This window comes from Salvelinus alpinus, chromosome 23 (genome assembly GCF_045679555.1).
Source record: "Salvelinus alpinus chromosome 23, SLU_Salpinus.1, whole genome shotgun sequence".
Classification (NCBI taxonomy): domain Eukaryota; kingdom Metazoa; phylum Chordata; class Actinopteri; order Salmoniformes; family Salmonidae; genus Salvelinus; species Salvelinus alpinus.
Window position 1 is genome coordinate 40,379,164 of NC_092108.1, and position 14,706 is coordinate 40,393,869.

The 14,706-nt window shown below is 40.7% G+C and overlaps 1 protein-coding gene across 5 annotated transcripts in view; it reads right to left on the minus strand.

The window, feature by feature from the left end:
* Window positions 1–14,706, minus strand: part of LOC139550983 (cyclic AMP-dependent transcription factor ATF-6 alpha-like) — a 50,222-nt gene that overhangs the window by 1,642 nt on the left and 33,874 nt on the right. For all 5 annotated transcript variants that reach the window (XM_071362304.1, XM_071362303.1, XM_071362302.1 and 2 more), the window contains one exon: window positions 8,026–8,110. In XM_071362304.1, coding sequence (XP_071218405.1) covers window positions 8,026–8,110 — 85 coding nt within the window. The remainder of the gene's footprint in view (window positions 1–8,025; window positions 8,111–14,706) is intronic.

Here is a 14,706-nt window from a genome sequence, read left to right on the forward strand (position 1 = left end):
AGGGCTAAGGGATGTTCTTATGTCCGACGCAACGTGGAGTGCCTGGACACAGCCCTTAGTCGTGTTATATTGGCCATATACCACAAATCCCAGAGGTGCCTTATTGCTATTATAAACTGGTTACCAATGTGATTAGAGCAGTAAAACTCAATGTTTTGTCATTCCTGTGGTATACGGTCTGATATACCACAGCCTTCAGCCAATCAGAATTCAGGGCTCAAGCCGCCCAGTTTACAATATAAGTTTGATGATAAGAATACAGCTGATTTGGATGGTCCTTCCGTTTGTGTTCTGAATGTCTGATTGAGAGAGAGAGAAAAGAGATGCTCACTCGGCAGAGAAAACCATGACCGTCAACTGTGAAGACTACGTAAAACGGAGCTGTATACAAGTTATAAAAGACTATGCATGCCTGCATGCATGAGATAATCCACTATATAAAAAATATTACCCAATAAAGTGAGATAAATATGCCGTGTACATTAAATTACATTGAATTTAACACATGATTTTGTTACTGTTCTTTTTCAAGAGTGCTGAATCTGACAGACAGTATTTTTGTGCACTGAATCAGAGTTTTTGAACGCCTGCATTTTCTCTAGATGACAGTGTTAAGGTGTTCAGTTGTTTGGGAGACAGATTATTATTCCAAATGGCACACCTGTATATTGATACAGACCATGAGCCCAGCTAATTCCAAATGGCACACCTGTATATTGATACAGACCATGAGCCCAGCTAATTCCAAATGGCACACCTGTATATTGATACAGACCATGAGCCCAGCTAATTCCAAATGGCACACCTGTATATTGATACAGACCAGGAGCCCAGCTAATTCCAAATGGCACACCTGTATATTGATACAGACCAGGAGCCCAGCTAATTCCAAATGGCATGCCTGTGTATTGATACAAACCTGAGGTTGGAACCGGGATAAGGAACAGAACCAAAAAACGGACAAAAATCTGAACCGGGAACGAAAGTGATTGATACTGTTCCGAAACAGAACTGTTATGTTAAAAGCATGGTAATAATTTATTAACTTCTTATGGCTACAAGGGCAGTATTGAGTAGCTTGGATGAAAGGTGCACAGAGGTGCCCATAGTAAACTGCCTGCTCCTCAGTCTCAGTTGCTAATATATGCATATTATTATTCGTATTGGATAGAAAACACTCTGAAGTTTCTAAAACTGTTTGAATGATGTCTGTGAGTATAACATAACTCATATGGCAGGAAAAAAACAGAGAAAAAATCCAAACAGGAAGTGGGAATTCTGAGGTTGGTCGATTTTCAACACAGCTACTACAGAACACACAGTGGGATATGGATGAGTTTGCACTTCCTACGGCTTCCACTAGATGTCAACAGTCTGTAGAACCTTGTCTGATGCCTCTACTGTGTAGTGGGGCCGAAGGAGACAGGAAATAGTCAGGTCTACCATGACCTGGCCATGCTCTGACCATGTGCGTTCACATGAGAGGGAGCTCTGTTCCATCGCACATCTGAAGTCAATGTAATTCTCCGGTTGGAACGTTACTGAAGATTTATGTTAAAAACATTCTAAAGATTGATTCAATACATCGTTTGACATGTTTCTACTGACTGTTACGGAACTTTTGGACATTTCGTCAGCTTTTAGTGAACGCGCTTTCTGAATTTGTATTTGTTTACCAAACACGCTAACAAAAATATTTTGACATAAATGATGGACATTACCGAACAAAACAAACATTTCTTGTGGAAGTGGGAGTCCTGGGAGTGCATTCCGACAAAGATCAGCAAAGGTAAGTAAGTGAAGATTTATAATGCTTTTTATGAGTTTTGTTTACTGCACAATTTGGCGGGTAACTGTATGGCTTCCTTTTGTGGCTGAACGCTGTTCTCAGATTATTTAATATAGTGCTTTTGCCATAAAGCTTTTTGAAATCTGACACAGCGGTTGCATTAAGAACAAGTGTATCTTTAATTCTATGTAAAACATGTATCTTTCATCAAAGTTTATGATGAGTATTTATGTTATTTGACGTGTCTCTCTGCAATTTCTCCGGATATTTAGGAGGCATTTCTAAACATGGTGCCAATGTAAACTGAGGTTTTTGGATATAAATATGAGCTTTATCGAACAAAACATATATGTATTGTGTAACATGAAGTCCTATGAGTGTCATCGGATGAAGATCATCAAAGGTTAGTGATTAATTTTATCTCTATTTCTGCTTTTTGTGACTCCTGTCTTTGGCTGGAAAAATGACTGTGTTTTTCTGTGATTTTGCGGTGACCTAACATAATCGTTTGTGGTGCTTTCGCTGTCATGCCTATTTGAAATCGGACACTTTGGTGGGATTAACAACAAGATTACCTTTAAAATGGTATAAAATACATGTATGTTTGAGGAATTTTAATTATGAGATTTCTGTTGTTTTAATTTGGTGCCCTGCACTTTCACTGGCTGTTGTCATATCATCCCGTTAACGGGATTGCAGCCATAAGAAGTTTTTAACATTATTTCACTTCCGGGCATTTTTTTCAGTACCACAAAAAAAATGCAACAAACAAAGAGCCTATGCAAAGCTCTCAATGCCACTCAGAAACATATTCCAGTGTCTGCCTGCCAGCTGAAAATCTTTGCCAGTGTGTGTGTGTGCGTGTGTCGGCTACCTGCCCCTCTGAAGCATAGGCTACTGTAGCCTACAATACGTTACAAGCGCGATTCAGAAATTAGGGAGAGATGTTTACTTGGATCCATTTTTTCAATGCTAGTTAAGGATACTATAGTTATCACGTTTCACATTGGATGTATTTCCTTACAAAACGTTCTGACGTGTTTTTAATTGTGGTGCCGCTCTGCACACACAAGCTTGTTATCTAGCTAGCTATCTTGCCCTGGTCAAACATTAAGCCAACTCTCAGAAGGTCAAAGACATTCAAAATTCCTCCATAGGTATAATTCTGTGGGCCTAATTCAGATCATGCATGTCCAGCACTTCAAGCCAAGCCACCTTCACCCTCTCTCACGCGCTCCCCACCTGAAAAATGTTGCGCCTTACATACAATCATGCGTAATGTCTGTCCATTACGCATGAAAACAACTATAGCGTGCCCGCTCCAAACTATCCGCACTGATTGGTGAAGTAATCTACTGTCGTGCTTAAAAAAGGAACAGAAAGGAGCGATATAATCCGGCATGTTTTTGGGGGGGTTGAACCGGTTCAGAACTTTATTTTGCAGGTCGGAACAGTGGAATCAAACGCAAAAAGTAAGCGGTTGGAAAATAATTTAGGTTCCATCCCGATACAGACCATACCAGAGTACAGCAAATTTCCAAATGGCACCTCTGTATGTTGACAGACTGGACAAGCCCATACCTAATTCTAAATGCCATATGTGTGTATTCATACAGACCATACCTAATTCCAAATGCCATATGTGTGTACTCATACAGACCATACCTAATTCCAAATGGCACACCTGTATATTGCTAGACTTTACCTGAGCATAGCTCATTCCAAATATCACCCTTGCTGATACAGACCAGGCAGGTCTACTAATTCGAGTCAGCCCACAGCCACTCATCTCACTCCCCCAAAATCCCTTTCTGTCAGCTCCCCATCCAGTTTCCCTTTGGGGTTACTCGGTGAGATGGGTCTTTGGGTGAGACCAACCAGAAACTTAACCATGTAAACATGATAAAATATGTTGGCCTGTTAACACGGCAGAGTGAAGTGGCTTATTTCAAATCATGAGGGAAAATACTCAATTGCCTTTCATTATCCTTCACATACCATGCAGTCCCTTCAACTGAGGCCAATATTGGTTATGATAAGGTTACCCAAAAGGCCAACTGGCATTTTTGCACAGTATGTTGCAGACCCGAAGAGTGATTCGGAGGATAAATCCACTGTTTTATTAGAGTAGTAAGGAATATCAAAGACATTTCTACAGATGGAAGCTATTTATGGCAAAAGGGGGTCTTTCTAAACAACCACACTCTATTGCTGGGGCAAATTACAACCTACCGTTACAATCATCTGGCAATTACAGTGCATTCGGAAAGTATTCAGACCCCTTGACTTTTTCCACATTTTGTTACATTACAGCCTTATTCTAAAATTGATGAGGAAAATATTTAATTCAATCAATCTACACACAATACCCCATAATGACAAAGCAAAACATTTTTTTTTTTGCAAATGTATTAAAAATGTAAAACAGAAATACCTTATTTACATAACTATTCAGACTCTTTGCTATGAGACTCAAAATTGAGCTCAGGTGCATCCTGTTTCCATTCATCATCCTTAAGATGTTTCTACAACTTGATTGGAGTCCACATGTGGCAAATTCAATTGATTGGACATTATTTGGAAAGGCACACACCTGTCTATACTGAATAAGGTCCCACAGTTGACAGTGAATGTCAAAACAAAAACCAAGCCATGAGCTTGAAGGAATTGTCCGTAGTGCTCTGAGACAGGATTGTGTCGAGGCACAGATCTGGGGAAGGGTACTAAAAAAATGTCTGCAGCATTGAAGATCCCCAAGAACACAGTGGCCTCCATCATTCTTAAATGGATGAAGTTTGGAAGTTTGGAACCAGCAAGACTTTTCCTAGAACTTGCCGCCCGTCCAAACTGAGCAATCGGGGGAGAAGGGCCTTGGTCAGGGAGGTGACCAAGAACCCAATGGTCACTTTGACAGAGCTCCAGAGTTCCTCTATGGAGATGGGAAAACCTTCCAGAAGGACAACCATCTCTCCAGCACTCCACCAATCAGGCCTTTATGGTAGACTGGCCAGACGGAAGCCACTCCTCAGTAAAAGGCACATGAAGGCCCGCTTGGAATTTGCCAAAAGGCACCTAAAAGGACTCTCAGACCATGAAAAACAAGATTCTCTGGTCTGATGAAACGAAGACTGAACTCTTTGGCCTCAATACCAAGCATCACATCTGGAGGAAACCTGGAACCATCCCTACGGTGAAGCATGGTGGTAGCAGCTTCATGCTGTGGGGATGTTTTTCAGCGGCAGGGACTGGGAGACTAGTCAGGATCGAGGGAAAGATGAACAGAGCAAAATACAGAAAGATCCTTGATGAAAACCTGCTTCAGAGCGCTCAAGACCTCAGACTGGGGTCGAAGGTTCACCTTCCAACAGGACAATGACCCTAAGCACACAGACATGACAACGCAGGAGTGGCTTCGGGACAAGTCTCTGAATGTCCTTGAGTTGCCCAGCCAGAGCCCGGAATGTAACATCTCTGGAGAGACCTGAAAATAGCTGTGCAGCGACGCTCCTCATCCAACCTGACAGAGGGGTATTGTGTGTAGTTTGAGGGGGGAAAAAAACAATTTAATACATTTTAGAATAAGGCTGTAACGTAACAAAATGTGGAAAAAGTCAAGGGGTCTGTTACGTTCTCCAGTTTCTGTGTTGTTGTGGGTTTGTATGTGTGTGTATTTCAGGAAATGGCTTCCTGGAATCCTAAAGCAGCTGATTGGTCGGCCCCATTGCTGATTGGAGCTCTGACACCTCCCTCTCATCAGGGGAAACAGATGTCTCTTCAATTACCAACTCCTTCACCAGCTTGATAAAAGCCAGTGTTCCTTTGTCAGGGGGGAGAACTTGTTTTATGTCCTGTGTTGGTTAGTGAAAGTTTTGTTGATATTATTTTGTAGCCACTCCTTCAGAGGTATGTGTATGCCAATAGGACTTAGTGTTTTTGGTTATTGAAATTGTTCACTTAAACTATTGGTAAATTATTCTGTTTCATTTGTTCCCAGGAGGGGAAGGGGAACGCACCTTGGGAGTGTTTAGGCAAGAGGCCTGCGGGCGTACATAACCTGTAGTATTGAATCTGTCTATGCACACTAGGTAAGACCTGGGTGGACCACCACCTGTATTTTGGTTAGTGCGCCAGTTGGGTCTAAAGGTTAGGTGGGAAGGCAGGTAAGGTAGGAGAGGGGCTCTTTAATTTTTACTTTCTTTGCTTTGGTTCCATCCAGCCCCTTTTCCCCACATTACCGTGTAAACTGTATTTTTCTCTGCCTCTGGCATCCTTCCCCGCACCTACGATCACATACTTTTTCACTCCACGGGGAGTTGAGGTGTTGCGTTCCCTCCTCCAAGAGGCGTATGTAACAAGATCTGAATACTTTCTGAATGCACTGTATATGCAGACACCTCTGTGCCTCTCCAAGGATATTATCTAATGATATGCAATGAGCATAAGATATCCTTTCAACAAAGCCATAAGCACATCAAACTAATTCCTCTCTGGCATCCACTTCTGCACGTCCCAGAAAAACTGAAAGTGTGAGAACAAGAGAAAAAAATATTTGTCCGGATATATATGAGAGAGAGAACAAGAGAAATAAATATATATATTGAGAGAGAGAGAGTATGGATAGAGGGTGCTGAAGGTACACAACAGGGTGGCAGGCATCTTAGCGGTCAGAGCGTTGGGCCAGTAACCGAAAGCTTGCTTGTTTGAATCACCGAGCCGACAAGGTGAAAAATCTGTCGATGTGCCCTTGAGCAAGGCACTTTACCCTAATTGCTCCAGGGTGGCCGTTGATAATGGCTGACCCTGGCCGTGACCTCTCCGAGGTTGTCTCAGTTGGGATATGCAAAAAATATATATAATAATTTCCAACATACACATGCGTATTAATACACACTTGTACATGTGTGAAAAAGGACAAATATAAGCAACCAACAAGCAGTCCGCGTACAGTTCTGTTTTGCGAGATGGTGCACAGCTGCATAACAAAGTTGATCCATACGACTCAGAAAACCGGTCGTGGAAAGTTTCAGACCATTAAGAGTGTAAAGAGGGTAAGAGAGACCTCTGCAGTTCTCGGTACTGAGGGGCCTCTGAGACGCACTAACGTATGTTCACAAGGGCCTGGCTGTTGGCCATGACGGTGGGGCTCCTGGATTGAGGGCAGCCGTTCTCCAGAGGACTGCAAGGAGGAAGGTTTTCCTTTGGCCGGAGACCCCTGTCTGTAAGGGCTGAGCTTTGAGAGACAGTATGGCTGCGGAATGGATGAACCATGATAATAGATCCAAAGCACAGTGGTCTCACACCACTTACTGCTGAGCATAGAGTTTCTATGAGAAACTGTACATCGGAAACCTCAGACGCTATGAGAATCAAGTGCAGTGGCTGTTTTCTAATTTGGAATTTTCACATTTTATACATCTTAACAAAACGTTTGAATGCTAATCATAGTACATATTATGGCAATACTTAGTAGCTTAAAATACAGACCTATAAAATGTATCAATAATTAATCATAACTGCACACAAAAAACTAAAACATTCTGAAGCCTGAGGGGACAGAACCCAAACAAAGGAGGGTGAGTAAATTCCCCATGACCTAGTAAAATCTGACTCATATTTTCAAGCACTCCTCTGAAACTTAACCCTACCCGGTCACTGGAGAGACAGTAAATCACCTAAGATTAGAAAAGAAAAATGTCCTGTACAGTACTGTCTCTGAACTCCAGGAACTATATATTCTTTCCTTAAAAGGGTATGGAAAATACAACAGCGTTCCGCTATCATCTGTATCCAACTTCCTTTCCTTTTCTTCAGGGTAGAAGGGACACCAACAGACCAATACAATTCCCCTCAGCAAAATAGCCTAATTCATTGCACATGCCAGAAATACAAAGAGCTTAGCTTACACATGAAAACGATTTCTGTTACTGACTCAATAGGAAGTAAATACAGAGTAAAGCTTTCAAGACTAGAAGAAAAAGTGTGTGAGTATTCATCCACCGCACTAACAATCAGTTGTTGAAGCTGGTTCAAGGTTTCACTAAACTAATGACTATAGTTACAGTGATTGTAGGTTTTCTGTTTATACACTGTGGGTAGGTGGAGGTGTAAATTGGCCGTGGCTTCTGATTACGTGAAAGCTCTGCTCTAAAATGTACAATACACTTCCTTAGAGTTCAGAGTCAAAAGTTGATATTTGGCATGCTGTTGCTCAGTTCACATTGTCTACTGGTCCTTACCGTTCATATTAATAGCTGGTAACACCAAGGACATCTTTGGCCTGCTCCCCTTGCTGTGGTTGGTTGCAGGGAGCAGAAGGTGATCCTAGAGACACAGAGAGAGAATGGGGGATTAGAGAGTGAATGCAGTGAGTCATTACTCAAGAGTTCACCTAGTCTTTAGACAAGAAGGAGATACATTTGACAGTAGAGATGTTGTGCTGTTCAGGGCGGATTTTCTCTCGCAAATCCCAGTAGGACTATGCATGTGGACTCAATTTGATTTAACCTTTATTTAACTACAGTACCAGTCAAAAGTTTGGACACACAGACTCATTCAAGGGTTTTTCTTTATTTTTACTATTTTCTACATTGTAGAATAATAGTGAAGACATCAAAACTATGAAATAACACATGGAATCATGTAGTAACCAGTGGCGTAAAGTACTTAAGTAAAAATACTTTAAAAGTACTACTTAAATATTTTTTGGGGGTATCTGTACTTTACTATTTATGACAACTTTTACTTTTACTTCACTACATTCCGAAATAAAATATTGTACTTTTTACTCCATACATTTTCTCTGACAACCACTAGTACTTGTTACATTTTGAATGCTTAGCAGGACAGGAAGTGTCAAATTCACGCACTTATCAACAGAAGACGTGGTTGTCCCTACTACCGCTGGCCTTGCGGACTCACTAAACACAATTGCATCTTTTGTAAATAATGTCTGAGTGTTGGAGTGTGCCCCTGGCAATACATACATAAAAACAAGAAAATGGTGCTGTCTGCTTTGGTTAATATAAGGAATTTAAAATTATTTATACTTTTACTTTTGATACTTAAGTATATTTTAGCTATTCAATTTACTTTTGATACTTAAGTATATTTAAAACCAATTACTTTTAGACTTTTACTCAAGTAGTATTTTACTGGGTGACTTTCACTTTTACTTGAGTAACTTTCTATTAAAAGGTATCTATACTTTTACTCAAGTATGAAAATTGGGTACTTTTTACACCACTGGTAGTAACCAAAAAAGTGTTAAACAAATCAAAATAGATTGTAGATTTTAGATTCTTCAAAGTAGCCACCCTTTGCCTTGACAGCTCTGCACACTCTTGGCATTCTCTCAGCCAACTTCATGAGGAATGCTTTTCAAACAGTCTTGAAGGAGTTCCCACATATGCTGAGCACTTGTTGGCTGCTTTTCCTTCACTCTGAGGTCCAATTGATCCCAAACCATCGCAATTGGGTTGAGGTCGGGTGATTGTGGAGGCCAGGTCATCTGATGCAGCACTCCATCACTCTCTTTCTTGGTCAAATAGCCCTTACACAGCCTGGAGGTGTGTTAGGTCATTGTCCTGTTGAAAAACAAATGACAGTCCCACTAAGGGCAAACCAGATGGGATGGCGTATCGCTGCAGAATGCTGTGGTAGCCATGCTGGTTAAGTGTGCCTTGAATTCTAAATAAATCACACAGTGTCACGAGCAAAGCACCATCACACCTCCTCCTCCATGCTTCACGGTGGGAACCATATATGCAGAGAGCATCTCTTCACCTACTCCGCGTCTCACAAAGACATGGCGGTTGGAACCAAAAATCTCACATTTGAACTCATCAGACCAAAAAGACAGATTTCCACCAGTCTAATGTCCATTGCTCGTGATTGTTGGCCCAAGCAAGTCTCTCCTTCTTATTGGTGTTCTTTAGTAGTGGTTTCTTTGCAGCAATTCAACCACGAAGGCCTGATTCACACAGTCTCCTCTGAACACTTGATGTTGAGATGTGTCTGTTACTTGAACTCTGTGAAGCATTTATTTGGGCTGCAATTTCTGAGGCTGGTAGCTCTAATGAACTTATCCTCTGCAGAAGAGGTAACTCTGGGTCTTCCTTCCTGTGGCGGTCCTCATGAGAGCCAGTTTCATCATAGCGCTTGATGGTTTTTGCGACTGCACTTCAATCTTTCTGGATTGACTGACCTTAATTTCTTAAAGTAATGATGGACTGTCGTTTCTCTATGCTTATTTGAGCTGTTCTTGCCATAATATGGACTTGGTCTTTAACCAAATAGGGCTAGCTTCTGTATACCACCCCTACCTTGTCACAACACAACTGATTGGCTCAAACACATTAAGAAGGAAAGAAATTCCACAAATTAACTTTTAACAAGGCACACCTGTTAATTTCTTGGAACTATAGGGGGTGCTGTTTCGCATTAGCATTTTTTGGTCTCCAAATTAAACTGCCTCGTGCTCAATTCTTGATCGTACAATATGCATATTATTGTTATTATTGGATAGAAAACAGTCTCTAGTTTCTATAGCCGTTGGAATTTTGTCTCTGAGTGGTACAGAACTACTTCTACAGCACTTTTCCTGACAGGGAGTCAGATTTCAGAAATTTTGACCCCTGATCTGGGGTCGGTTTTAAGGTGCCTGTAAATGCTATGGAGAAACCGACACTGCCTACGTCTTCCTCTGGGTGTCAGTACGTCATGACGCTTTGAATGGAGTCGATTGCGCAATCAGAGCCACTATAAAACAACAAAACGTGGAAGTACCGTTCTTTCCCTTCGTGCGTCTTACGCAAGATGGACATCGGACTTGCCTCCTTCCAAATGGTTGTTTAGCCAGCAATATTTCTCCGGTCATGTTTTTACTCGTTATAGTTGTTAAAAACATCATAATGTAGTTAATTTGAACCGTTTTATAGCAATTTATATCCGTTTAGTGCGATTTTGAGGAATTTCTTTGTCGTGCACTTTGAAGCTTTGGGCACGTTTCGGGGTCTCGGTCGATGTTAGTGGACATTTCGAAGGACAGAGGACATCTATCGACCAAAAGAAGATTAGACCCAAGAAAGGATACATTGCCCAAGAATCTGATGGAAAATCACCTCATAGTAAGAAATATTTAATATGATAAATCGTTGTTCTGTCGAAATATTTTAAACGCATATTCCGCCATTTTGTTTGTTATAGCTTCTCTTGGCGAACGCTGTATAAGAAAGTAAGGATAATTTTAGAAATGTAAATCAGCGATTGCATTAAGAACTAATTTGTCTTTCGATTCCTGTCAACCCTGTATTTTTTAGTCAAGTATATGATTAGCTTTCGATTAAACTAGATCACTCTGAAAGATGACGTCCGACATTTTGAGGCTTGATTTGCTACTATTTTCATTGTATAACCACGTTTTTTTATGGCTAAATATGCACATTTTCGAACAAACTCTATATGTATGTTGTAAAATGATGTTACAGGAGTGTCATCGGAAGAATTCTGAGAAGGTTAGTGAAAAAATTAATATATTTTGGCGATGATTACGTTATAGCTCTCTTTGGCTTGAATCGATGCTCTGGTAACGTTTGCACATGTGGTATGCTAACTTATCGATTTATTGTGTTTTCGCTGTAAAACGCTTAGAAAATCTGAAATATTGTCTGAAATCACAAGATCTGTGTGTTTCCATTGCTATGCTTTGTCTATTTTTATGAAATGTTTTATGATGAGTAAATTGGTCATACACGTTGCTCTCTGTAGTAATTCTAGTCGAGTTGTGATGGTCGGTGCAATTGTAAACTGTGATTTCTACCTGAAATATGCACTTTTTTCTAACAAAACCTATCCTATACCATAAATATGTTATCAGACTGTCATCTGATGAGGTTTTTTCTTGGTTAGTGGCTATTTATATCTTTATTTGGCCGAATTAGTGATAGCTACTGATGCAGGAAAAAAATGGTGTAGTTAAAAAAGTGGTGTATTTTGCTAACGTGGTTAGCTAATAGATTTACATATTGTGTCTTCCCTGTAAAACATTTTAAAAAACAGAAATGATGGGTTTATTCACAAGATCTGTATCTTTCATCTGGTGTCTTGGACTTGTGATTTAATGATATTTAGATGCTACTATCTACTTGTGAAGCTATGCTAGCTATGCTAATCAGTGTGTGGGGGGGTGGGGGGTGATCCCGGACCCGGGGTAGAGGCTCGTGAAAGGTTAATTGAAATGCATTCCAGGTGACTACCTCATGAAGCTGGTTGGGAGAATGCCAAGAGTGTGGAAAGCTATCAAGGCAAAGGGTGGCTACTTTGAAGAATCTCAAATATAAAATATATTTTGATGTGTTTAACACTTTTTTGGCTACTACATGAATCCATATGTGTTATTTCATAGTTTTGATGTCTTTACTATTATTATACAATGTAGAAATAGTAAAAATAAAGAAAAACCCTTGAATGAGTAGGTGTGTCTAAACTTTTGACTGGTACTGTATGTAGTCCCACAGACGTCAGAATAACTACTTCCCAAGGGCGACCTGATATCAATAAATGTACATAATTTACAGTCATGGGTGCCATGGTCAAGGGGAGTGACTACAACCCAAACAATGCCTCAAGCCACTGTCTGTCCACCTATAGGCTGACAACAAGAAAAAATACACGTAATGACAGACCAGAGACATCCAGACCCTTCCGTGGTCACTGCGGCCATAACTCTGAAGTGCACGCACCATGAACCCCACAAGGCACAAGAGGTACGGAATTCACAAAAAAACGTCCTAAAGAGAACTTAAGGCCAATAAATCTCAACATACATTGACCTCTGACCATACCTTTGACTGTACAATGTTTTCACAGTTTGGGGTGTAAAGACAGTCATTGTTTGAAGAGACAGGCCAAAAACAGTAGTTAACAACAGCGTTGACACCTGGACAGCAGGTTGTGACATACACATAAAAAGAACAGGAGAATGATGTGGTTGTAAATGTATTTTAAAAGTAGACAGCTGGGACTCTAAGAAAATAATCAATGATGGGCACATTAGCTAGACAAGCCATCCATTGTTCAAAGAAATAAATCACAAATCAAGCACATGGCCATTAAAACCCAGACCATATCAGAGACAGTCATTTCTTGACACAAACCAAGGCTACTTTTCCTCCATTTCTATTAAGTTGGCAGAGTTCAAATGCATCTACATGCTGTCTGATCAGCTAGTCATCTAGGTTCCCTCCATGGAACCCTAGCCTTTATTAGAGGCATGAACATAGTAATACAAAGTCCTGTTAAACATTGGTGGTCTGGGAGAGGAGACCCATGCATGGTTGAGAGACCACTGTCCTTCTGTGTTTGATTTGGCCTTCCTGCAGTACCAGGTGGGTCGGTTCTGCAGTTTTGGGACTATTCCATTGGTTCTATTGCGGCAGGCAAACTCAATCAAGCCCAGCTACAGTATTTGACAAGATTTTAAAGAGTTAAAAACAGAGCTGTTCTTGCGAGAAGAAGTCACGGAAAAACTAGGAACTTCAGCCCGAAGCTCACTGATGTAGAACAGATATACAGTAAAGTAGGTCTCCAGACTGAAGAGCTACGGGGTCAATTAGGATCATTGAAGTTAGGGCTCCCAAGGACTAGTTAGCATATCAAAAGACTCAAAAGCCTAAAAAAAGTCAGATGTTTACAGTAGACTAGAGTGATGGCACAGAGGTAAATATTTTGTTTTGAAGCCAGCTGCCACTCTGGGGAGTACGTATGACTTTACCTCAGATGGACATAGATGGCTAACATAAATGTTAGCATCTGCTAAAAGTAGCTAGCTACATGATTGGTCTGCTTCTGAGTAAAATATCGGCGCCAGTACGGACTGGCTCGGATCAGCACAATACAGTGTCTAAATAACAGTGTAAGTAGGTGGAGATTAACATTGAGAAGACATGGAAGCCAGGGTCAACTGCACTTATAATAGACTGAGACTCTGGTTCTGACCCAGCCCTTGAAACAACACCAGTTCTAAGAAGCCGACAGAAGTAAGGAGCTTAGTGAAAAACACACACCAGGCACTGTTCCCCATTGGGTATTCACAGCACACACAGGCACAGACACACGTGATAACACACACACGTACACATGGATTTTGTATTGTAGATATGTGGTAGTAGAGTAGTGGCTTGGGGGAACACACTTAATGTGTTGTGAAAAGTGTCAGGAAACGTAATGTCATTTTGATTGTATATACAGTTGAAGTCGGAGGTTTACATACACTTAGGTTGCAGTCATTAAAACTCGTTTTTCAACCACTCCACAAATTTCTTGTTAACAAACTATAGTTTTGGAGAGTCGGTTAGGATATCTACTTTGTGCATGACACAAGTAATTTTTCCAACAACTGTTTAGATTATTTCACTTATAATTCACTGTATCACAATTCCAGTGGGTCAGAAGTTTACATACACTAAGTTGACTGTGCCTTTAAACAGATTGGAAAATTCCATAAATGATGTCATGGCTTTAGAAGCTTCTGATAGACTAATTGACATCATTTGAGTCAATTGGAGGTGTGGATGTGTTTCAAGGCCTACCTTCAAACTCAGTGCCTCTTTGGTTGACATCATGTGAAAATAAAAAGAAATCAGCCAAGACCTCAGAAAAATAAATTGTAGACCTCCACAAGTCTGGTTCATCCTTGGGAGCAATTTCCAAACACGTGAAGGTACCACGTTCATCTGTATAAACAATAGTACACAAGTATAAACACCATGGGACCACGCAGCCGTCATACCACTCAGGAAGGAGAAGTGTTCTGTCTCCTAGAGATGAATGTACTTTGGTGTGAAAAGTGCAAATCAATCCCAGAACAGCAAAAGACCTTGTGAAGATGCTGGAGGAAAGATACAAAAGTATCTATATCC